Source organism: Daktulosphaira vitifoliae, unplaced genomic scaffold, assembly GCF_025091365.1.
Source record: "Daktulosphaira vitifoliae isolate Bord-2020 unplaced genomic scaffold, ASM2509136v1 Scaffold_1, whole genome shotgun sequence".
NCBI classification, from domain to species: domain Eukaryota; kingdom Metazoa; phylum Arthropoda; class Insecta; order Hemiptera; family Phylloxeridae; genus Daktulosphaira; species Daktulosphaira vitifoliae.
The window spans coordinates 55,249,692-55,260,356 of record NW_026099572.1 but is presented as its reverse complement, the minus strand read 5'-3'; the positions used below and the strand labels follow the sequence as shown (position 1 = coordinate 55,260,356).

At 24.6% G+C, this 10,665-nt stretch overlaps 2 protein-coding genes across 7 annotated transcripts in view; both read left to right on the top strand.

The window, feature by feature from the left end:
- Positions 1-1,697, top strand: part of LOC126910410 (major facilitator superfamily domain-containing protein 6-like) — an 18,108-nt gene extending 16,411 nt beyond the window's left edge. For all 3 annotated transcript variants that reach the window (XM_050692961.1, XM_050692963.1, XM_050692962.1), the window contains one exon: positions 562-1,697. In XM_050692961.1, coding sequence (XP_050548918.1) covers positions 562-629 — 68 coding nt within the window. In that variant the 3' untranslated portion in view covers positions 630-1,697. The remainder of the gene's footprint in view (positions 1-561) is intronic.
- Positions 1,698-3,665: 1,968 nt separating this feature from the next.
- On the top strand, positions 3,666-9,982 carry LOC126910415 (major facilitator superfamily domain-containing protein 6-like). 4 transcript variants are annotated; one of them, XM_050692973.1, is made up of 10 exons: positions 3,865-3,939; positions 4,309-4,373; positions 4,432-4,652; positions 6,690-6,800; positions 7,035-7,302; positions 7,503-7,690; positions 7,747-7,883; positions 7,989-8,350; positions 8,700-8,825; positions 9,804-9,982. In XM_050692973.1, the coding sequence occupies exons 3-10, from the start codon at positions 4,464-4,466 to the stop codon at positions 9,818-9,820; spliced, it is 1,398 nt and encodes a 465-aa protein (XP_050548930.1). In that variant the 5' UTR covers positions 3,865-3,939; positions 4,309-4,373; positions 4,432-4,463; the 3' UTR covers positions 9,821-9,982. The 4 variants fall into 4 exon arrangements, with proteins under 4 accessions (XP_050548931.1, XP_050548928.1, XP_050548930.1 ...); XM_050692971.1 differs by having other exon boundaries at positions 3,667-3,939; positions 4,309-4,652; XM_050692972.1 differs by lacking the exon at positions 3,865-3,939 and having other exon boundaries at positions 4,309-4,378.
- Positions 9,983-10,665: the final 683 nt, after the last annotated feature.

Here is a 10,665-nt window from a genome sequence, read left to right as displayed (position 1 = left end):
AAAAAAAAAAAAAAAAACTCAACTTAATAAAACCAACACCTTTTCAGCTTCGCATCGAAGCTAAAATGTTGACATTTTTTTTCTATCAAATTATTAAGCTATAAATAGAAGTTCTCATTAAAGAAAATTAAAATTTAGATTTTTAACCCTGTAGGGATAAATGAAAAATTATTTAACTATATTTTATGTAGTTTCTTGAATCAAACAATTTTTTCCTTTATGAAAATAAAAAATTTTTAGTAGTTTCCAAGAAAATGAAAAATTCTTAATTCTTAATTGATCGCTACGTATCTTTTTAATTTATTAGTGATATCTAACGTTTTCTATAAATCATAAACAAGTGCTTCTATTAGTGAGTATAGAAAACCCTTTACAGTTTAGTGGTATAGAATCAAACCTACATATGATTATTGGCAACCAAATTGTACAAGCTACTTCTAACTCATTAAGCCTGCTATATTATAGTCTATTTATCTTATGTGCTATCCAGCAACTTAATTATAAATTGTTGGTTAGCATAATATTTCAAAGTAACATAATAAGTTTTGTCTTTTATTTTAGGTTTTATTAGTGGTTCAACCGAATATGCAAGTCCCAACGAAGCAATCCATATGTTAAGTGACAGTTAAAAACTCTTATGTTCCTAAATCAACTATTTAAGTATACAATTAATTGAACTTACCATCAAGTTATATAATTTTAAATTATTTAAATTGATATTCAGTATTTAAATTTTTTACAATTAAAAAAGAATAGTATTTAAATTACTCTATAATGATAATCAAATTGTATTTTTAGTTTTAATAATTGAAAATTAGTTATTGTTATAAGTTATTGCACTGGACCCTTCAATTGATGCAATTTATGTTCTATCTATGCAATTTAATTGTTTTACATTTAATATTTTTAAATATTATTTTTGTCTCAAAAATAACTTAACGTCAACTACTTTAAAAAATAATTGAATAATTATTTTTAAAAATTTAATTTTGTAATATTTTACACAGTAGCTTAAATGTAATTTTATCATTGTTTATATGCCATTTCATATATCATTAAATCATGCTCTAAATTACTTGCTAATATAAAACTTTTATTTATATTTTTATCATAGGTACAATTTGAATAAAATGTTTAGGGAATCTGACTTTATTTCTCTTCTCTTGAAAATATTTCTATATATATATATGAGCATGTAATTTTCAATAATTTTGGAGAGGCTGCAACAGAATAGGGGAGTTGAGCCTCTCCTAGAGCCCCTAGATTACACCTATGTTTTTTTTTGATAATTTTTAATGTGTTAATGACTAAAATATGAATTGTTTTGTTGTGTATAAGTTGTGGGAGTGTTATATTGCTATGGAATTTTTTTTTAAATTATTGAGTTTTTTTTATTTATTAGTATAATAGGTTTGGTGCTTATACTATATATTTTTTGATCATATGTCTTAATTCTTAGCATTACCAGTGAGTCACTCAGAGATCAACCAAAAAAGACAGATTAATTATTAGTTCTTTAAAAAAATATAGTTAAATCATTATTATCATAAGTACTTAATTGGTGATATTATTATGATACATAAAGAACTATTTTTGTAATTATTGTGAACACTAACGTGTTTATATAACATATTAGCATAAAATAATGTAATAATGTTAGTTTTGTTTTTTAAATATATTTTTTAAAATTCTTAAAAGTTGTTTTACTTAATTATGATCTCTAGATGGAGCAATACATTTTTCCTTCCTAGTGTATACCAAGAAATTATAACTATGTAACTAAATGTCATACGCCAAGTATAATTATTTTAATTATCTACCAAATCCTGTGTAACTTCGACCTAAAACAGGACGTAATTACTTTTGTATTTTATTTTCGTTTTATATAATTAGATTTTAAGTTTTTTACTGTCCTAAGTTTTATTTATTATACTTGCTGTTTCTGTAAATGATTATAAAAATATTATTTTTCTTTTCTTTAAGTTACATTTGTTTATGTACGATTGTTTGTTCACCGAGTGATCAAGGACTATTCTTTAATATATGTGTTTTCTTACGATTGTCTTAGCGATATGCTAAGACGCCATTGGTTCTCTTTAAGGGTGTTAGAAAACATGATTAAAAAAAATCTCTTTATAACCAGTAAACAGTTTAAAATACCCTTTAAGACCAATATAAATGTTTAAATAAATGGTGTTTATTACACGTTTAAAACGTAATATATTTACTAAAATTATAGTGACGGGTAGAACACGTATATTATTGTTTACCTGATGCAAATTGTTAAAAATTACTTAGTATCTCACGAGCGATTACAATTGTAGTGCAATTGCATTACATATTTATAATTATTTGTTTGATATATAATATATATTCAAATAAAAATCGTGCATACTATATTATTGATTATGACGAAAGAAATGAATAGGAAAATAATTTAGAAAATTTAAAGTGTACGTAATAAATACACTATTATAATTATTTTATAGTTTAATACGTTAAAATGCCCCATAATCATCATCATCTATTAAAGGCAATGCCTTGTCGTTGAAACTACCCCTTTCTGTTTGTACCAAATTCTTCAGTGAAGCAAAATACGCATAGTTCATGAGTTCCAGGATATTTTGAAAATATTGTTTTTTTGGGAGTCTTTTAGGTTTCTTCCCATTTATTTTTCTGTATTTCTTCTAGTACTTCTTTTAGCATTTGCTCATTTCTTTTCTTAACTATCCATTTTGTCTTTGTCATTTTTCTCCACATCCATAACTCTAATCCTTCTAGCATCCCTCTGTTTTTCTTGTCAATTGTCCATGTTTCACTGTCATTTGAATGCATTAATGATTTTAAACAATAGATATTTTGACTTTTATCCTATATTTTTCAATATTTCAGCCGGGATATCGTCAATTCTTGTTGCTTTTGTCACTCATTTCACCTAAAGACTTCTCAAACTCACTTATCAATATTTCAGGTACTTTTCTATCTTCATTTACATCTATTTCATCTATATATTCCTCTTCATTTTCAGTATCCTCTTTTCCCTCATACAGTTCTTCCATATATAATATCCATCTCTCTACTACCTTTTCATTTTCAAACACAATGTTGCCATGTTTATCTTTAACTATATTGCTGGATGTCTTGGGTTTATTGCAATTTTTAATTGTCCCATAAAACCAATATAAATGTTGACATTTTTCGTGTTTTGAACACCAAAAAATGAATTTGAGTGTGAAAAAATTCCTTTTTTACACATTGAATGTAAACAGCGAAAAAGAATAAAATAGTAAAATAACCTGCGTAAAAAAAAAACAAGATAAAAAAAATAAATTTTCGAGAAAACTCATTTTTAATTCCAATTAGAATTTTTTACAAAATCAATGAAAAGTTATAATATTAAATTGTATAAAAGCTCATGAAATTCAAAACACAGAATCAATAATCGTAATAAATAAATAAAAGTAAAAAATTGAATTACAGTTCTGGAAAGACAATCATGGAATACTGACTTAATGGCAAGTAATATAATTTTTTTTATCTAAAAATGATAACCTGATATTTTAAATATCAGTGTCAATTGATTACTAACAAAAAATAAAGGAAGAGTTCTACATACAATAGTAATACTACACTATACAATCAATAAATATGTATCAATGTAAAGTATAACTACTGAACACTATCGACACCAAATTTTTTTACTCAAGTGTTAAAAAATAAATATTGAAAATATTTTGTAAAAAGATTTGAAGTTAGAGAAGTTTTAGCTATCTTAAAGCAAAATAATCTTTCGATGATAAATTATATAAGTGTAAAACACATTAATTAATATAATAATTTTTTAAACTGATCATATACTTCAAATAAAAATGTTCTCTTTATCAAGTATTAATAAAAATACGCTTGCAATTAAACTGAATTATCTACTTTTTCATGCCGGTAAGTATTTTAACAATGGTATTATTTAGGACTAATTTAAATTAATCATAAATACATTTTTTACTGAAAAAATAAAATTTAAAAATCGTTCTAGAATTCACAATTGTGTAAAATTATGAATTATAGATATGCCATTTTTTTAAAATTTTTTTAGTATTGGTTTATTTAATTTTACACGAAGAAGAGATATTTGTTTGTAATTCATAATGATAATTATTATATTCATTGCAATAAATTATAATCCGTTTGAAAAGATATATTTTTATAGTCATCAGAAAAATTATTTTTAAAATTTTATAAGATGAATTTATACAAACTATTCCGTTTAAAATTATATTAGAAATGTAAAGAATTATTATTATTTTATAGGTACAGCTCCTATAATGGGTTTCTGTCCGACAATAGCTAAGCAATTGGGCTATTCTCCACTAGTGGTTGGGTATATGTTAACTTATTTACCAATTTTAAGTATGATAACGAAGTCTTCTTTAGGATTTATTACTGACAAATTTCCTGTAAAAAAAATGTTTAATTTACTTTCAATATTTTTTTGTGGACTTTCTATATTTGCACTGATGTATGTACCAAAGTTACCATTAGAAACATTAGCAAAGTTTAATTGTAATACACAAAATACCACTATAAGGATTCATTTAGACAATAATCAACTTAATGTTTCAAATACTGAATATTATGAAGAGAATATGTGCAATGTAAGTCTATAAACAATGTATATATTAGCTAAATAAATTAAATAAATTAATGTATATTTTTATGTAGCAAAAAATAAATCGTGCTACTGAATTATGTTTAGATATTTTTATTACATTTAAATATTAGACATATTTCATTGTCATGCTTCTTCTAATGTCATATGAAACAGTGTTGCCACAATGAGGAATAGGGCTCATAGTATAGTAGAGGACGGCCCTTTAAGGGTTTATACTACGTTTAGCTATTAAATTTCTTTTATCACTACTAAGTTTTGAGTTTATTATTAATTAGTAAAATACGAGTATTTACATTTTTTTCAAAATAAAGAATATTATATAAGCTTATTTAAGATATATATAAAGGTGTTAGGATTCCCGAACATTTTCAAAAGTTAAGTTGAAAAAGTTCTCTTTATAAAGGCTAATGGTTAGATTTTAAAAAGAAATATTTTGTATAAAAGGAGAGTATATAAAGTATTTATAAAAAAAATTATAATGATCTATACATTTTTGAAAAAGTTATAGCAATATAAAGAAAAAAAAAATAAAAAATCGAGTATTTTTTCACAAAAATCATACTTTTTTCTTTAAATCAGATTTTCAAAAAAAATATATATATATACCATATAACAAGAAAATATCTAAGATAATTATAAAAAATAATTAACCCTTAAACAGTCGCGTGGGGGTCTAGCATACCCCCCCATAAATAAAAACGGATGTATTATATTGCATAAAAAGTGTACATAGATATAAATTTAGAAGATAGTTTTTATAGTAATATTAAATCGATTTTCATAAATAAATACCTTCGAAAAAAAAAATGTATGATTTAAAATATTCATCAAAATTGAAATGGGTCATATTTACCCCCACGTGACTTGTAACGTTATAATTTTTTTTTAAACTTGTACTTTTTTCAAAATATCGTTTTATCGTAAATGCAATGTTATAATCGATATAATATTGTGGAATTCGGATTATGTGGATCTGCCACTGACTGTGCAATTAAGTTNATTATGTGGATCTGTCACTGACTGTGCAATTAAGTTTTAAAAATAAATAATCTTTTGACAATTTCCACTACTCGATGATACGGAACAAATAAGAACAAAACATGTAATAAATACATCGCGTTGGAATGTGGACACATTAATTATCGGTAATCGATGTGCTATTACGAACGACTAATTGTATATACTCGTATCAAAATAATTAAATGTATTGTAATATTAATAATAAAAAAATTCAATTCAGAAAATTGATTATATAAATGTAAATACACATAAAATTAATAAATATAAGACGTGTTTGAGCTCAAAGAAATACAAGAAAAATTAATTAAAATACATTTTGTAATAGTAAAAGCTTTTGTTTACCGTCTTAAAAATAAGATTTTGCAGTTAAAATAATTTTTTTGCAAACCAAAATTTTTTAATGAAATTTTGAAAATTAAGTTTTTTTTTTTTCGTAATATAATTTTTAGTAACGCACATAATTTTGTAATTTATTTATTTTTGAATTTTTATCCATATTTATATATAATATGGTAACAAATGTCTTTGAATTTAAAAAAATTAAATTTTTTATACATATTTTATACTTTTTTAGAAATGGGGTCTGATAGACCCCACGTGACTATGAACGTTAAAAATAGGCACGCGCCTGCTAAAGGGTTAATTAAAAAATATATGACTGATTAATTATATTTTTTTGTTTTATCAATTATATTTTATTTTAGCTTTTCTTAATTAGCAACAAGACTTGTGGCAAATCTATTAAGATAAAAAAAAATAAACCCAACGCCATAAAAAGCGTCGTTTTAGAAATCCACTAATTTTTTCAAGTGATTTTTGTAATGTTGGTTAATTTTATTTATTTTTGATTATTATTTACCATGGTGTGCAATTCAAATATCATATCTTTCATTCTTACACTGCCTATAAGATATAGTTATAACTTTTCGGATTTTCAAACCATATTGTGTATATTTTAATTATTTAATAATTTTTAAAATAAATGTATTTTTATTTTTAGTTTAATTGTGATTCCAATGATTCTTTCAATAATGTGGTACAGAAATCGTGGAATTTAGAATGTTGTTTTTTAATCAATAATTTTAATGCATCTTTGAAAAAAATGGAAAAGGTATTCACTTAAGTAGAAAATAATAGTTTATCAAAAGAAGTGCTATTTAAAAGAGATTATCATCAAAATTTGATGATATTCGCCTCAATTCAATTATATAGAGTGATGAATGTGAAATGAGTTTCAGCAATTTCCATACAAATAAAAGTTTTAAAAAAATGTATTGTTAATGAGAATTCAATTAAAACTTTTTGTAGTGACATAGAGATTCAATATTTAACAAAAATATTTCAGATTGAAAATGTTTACAATTACTTTATTACTTACGTTCAAATCAATGAAACAAAAGTTATCAACCCTACCTGTGTATATTTGGTAGAAACTCAATGTAAAATTAGTTGTTATGACTCGATTACTATGAAAATTGTGACCCAAGCCACATATACAGGAAATCTGATTGAGTTAAACTCGTTTTGGATATTTATTATAGTATTGAGTATAATTTGGGCATCTATGGCGGTAATTTGGTCAACTCAAGATTCTATTTGCATTGACATTTTAGGTAAATTAAATGTATTATCAACGACTTAAGAGACTTTGGAATAGGGAATCACGTCCGCCAGGTGTGTAAACATTTGCCTGAATAACAAATGACATAGATTTGATTCTCAATCCTCTGGTATATATTTTATTCAGTTACTGAGTATCTAACATTTTTTTTATTATTTATACAGTTGAAATATGTGTTTATTTTATGCTTAGGAGAAAATACTAAAGATTTTGGAAAGCAGCGAGCTTGGGGTTCGTTAGGTTGGGGCCTGGCATCTATAATTGGAGGGTTACTCGTGGACCACTTTAGTGGGAATAAAGAAGAAAAAAATTATGCATCCATTTATTATTGGGGAGTGATATTAATTTTTTTCAATTTTTTAGTAGCTTATAACTTGAAAGTGAGTTTCATGTTGCCCAAAATTATTTACTGTACTAAAGTAGTGATTTGTTGCAGGTTGTAGAGATTAAAAAATCAGGACAAACGTTTAAACATATTTTAAAAACATGTAAGAAAGTTTATGTACTAACATTTTTTTTTTGGGTTACATGTTTAGGCATATTTAGTGCAATTCTTTGGAATTTTTTATTTTGGTAAGATTACCAAAAGGTTTTGGTAGGATTATTTTTTTTTAACTAGGAGTAAATATTTTATGTACATAACATGTATATAAATACAAATTTAAATTATATCTTTAGGTATCTTGAAGATATAGTCAAAGTGAATGATACCAATCAAATTTGGATTAAAACTATTCAAGGAATGGCGATGGGAATCCAATGTTTAGGTGGAGAAGTTCCATTTATTTTTTTGTCAGGTGGATTGATAAAACGCTTAGGACACAGAAATTGTATGTCTTTGGTGTTGTTTACATTTGCAATTCGATTTTTTTTGTATTCAATTCTAACCAATCCAATTTGGGTTTTACCAATCGAGATTTTAAATGGTATTACATTTGGGCTCGCATATCCAATTATAATATCGTATGTTAATCAAATTGCTCTTCCAAATACAATGAATACACTTATTGGATTTTCACAAGGACTTTTTGACGGAATTGGTAAATTATGCTTATTTATATAAATAGTTACATCAAGGTTAATAGAAAAAAGAAAATTCCTTTGGTTTTTTCAAAAAGCTGATATGTTACAATGATGAATTTTGAGATTTTTTTTCATGTGATAGAATGATGTTATATTTTATATACCAAAAAGTTATAAGTAAATTTTAAAATGAAAAACTTTTTTTTTTATTTCATAAGTGCCGATTGAAATGTTTGAAATATGATTGGTATTAAAACCGTAAATTACCCAACCTTATCTAATTTATTCATCAACTTTTAAAAGTTAAAGTTCAAATAGTGTAATACATAAAAATAAAATTATAGTATAAATATATACTGATTACAGGTGCATCTTTGGGAGGTTTACTTGGAGGATATCTTTACGAAATTTATGGTGGTTCAAACACATTCCGGTTATTTTCATATGGATCTCTATCTTTGGGCATTTTACATGTTCTATATACTACAATTGGTGAGTTACAAAGTTAATAAATAAATATTTACATTTATAGTATATGTATGTAGTCATTATATAGTCAATTAAATATAAATATTTTGTTAAAATTTGATTACTATCAATTTATTAAGTACAAAGGCGCAACCAGAAAATAATTTCGCAAGGGAAGGCGTAGTTAGAAACCTTTATTCAATCAAACAAAACTACTATTTTTTTATATTGATTATCAATTATTTCCTGCGATTATCCTTTAATACGCATTGATGAAGTTAAATGTAAAATTGTAATCCCTTAGTTAGTACTTATTAATTGTACAGGACAACGATAATTTTCTTGTTTTTAATTTTTACAAGAATTCTTTAATGAATTTCTATGCTGATTCCCAATCTGACTTTTTTCTATGAAATTTAGTTTTTGAGATAATTATCAATTAGTATTTATTAGTATTTAATTAAAAAAAAAATTNAGTTAGTACTTATTAATTGTACAGGACAACGGTCATTTTCTTGTTTTTAATTTTTACATGAATTCTTTAATGAATTTCTATGCTGATTCCCAATTTGACTTTTTTCTATGAAATTTAGTTTTTGAGATAATTATCAATTGGTATTTATTAGTATTTAATTAAAAAAAAAATTAATTTTTGAGTATAACTGTTTTTAAGATTAAAAAATTTCTTTTTTGTTTTTGAAATTTTGTAAAAGTTATTATTAAGTTTTATAACCTTTAGCAAAATGTATAAAAAAATATATTCTACATATCAATTTATTTTTATATGATATTACCTTATAAAGTAAGGCACTGTGCATTATTAACTAATATACGTTTGTTCATTAATAAAAATATACATGTATAGTATACATTGTATACTTTTTGAAATTATAGTGTTTATTATAGAGTGCCTAAATATATTAATTAATAAATAGGAAAGTTATATTTTATTTTACAAATTTGTCTTTTAAATTTTAATATTGAATGTTTTTTTAATTTCAGGTAAGCCCGAAGTTTAAATAAGAGATCTATGAAATTGAATATTAATTTAAATAAATGCTTTATTGAAGATTTCGTTAGCTTTTAAAAAAACAGTTACAGTTAAGGTGTATCATCATTTTATTTTTAACCTTGTTTACTAAATAATATTTTTAAAGGACAATAAATTCCAAACAATATTAGTATTGATTTCATACACATATTTAAACTGAGTCTATTAAAAATGACTACACTTTTTGTATCACTTTGAACTATATTTTTTATTGTAATTTGTAATCGCCCAAAGGTGCCAACGAGATTTTTCTTGTGATTTTCTCTTTGGTAGTGTAGTGTCTGGTCTTTGGTGCAAGCTAGCCTTAATACCCATTCTGTCCGTCATTGGCCAAGCCAAGAACCATCTTTGACTTCCTAACATGTAAAAGAGGGTCACCATCCTCTGTATTTCAATACAGCTGACTATTATGATTTTTTATTTAGTTATACTTTTAAGCCGTTTTCATATTATACTAAGTTTTACTAACAATATTTTCGATAAATTCTCTATGGTCGATAATGATGTTCTTAAAACTCATTCTGAACTTGTCTAAATAAAATCATAAGAATATGTCTATATTCAAAATATAATCAACAAGACTGTGGTAGTCCAGCGTTTCTCAGCTTTGGCTGACGCGGATACAGATAATCTCGTTAATAGTTATTAAATATTACTACAATACATCATATCATATATAATACATCTCTTGCTATTCTTAATGTCAACTGCCTACACGTTACCGGAAGGTAATTGGCATAGCTCTTTCTGGCTGGCGGGTACACAGGTATAGAATATTACTACTAATACTAATTAATTCTAATCACAATATTA

Coding starts and splice junctions, on each gene's coding strand:
- LOC126910415 (XM_050692971.1), top strand. CDS start 3,870: ATGTTCTCTTTATCAAGTATTAATAAAAATACGCTTGCAATTAAACTG. Junction 3,940..4,308: donor TTATCTACTTTTTCATGCCG/GTAAGTATTTTA, acceptor ATTATTTTATAG/GTACAGCTCCTATAATGGGT. Junction 7,691..7,746: donor TAGTAGCTTATAACTTGAAA/GTGAGTTTCATG, acceptor GATTTGTTGCAG/GTTGTAGAGATTAAAAAATC.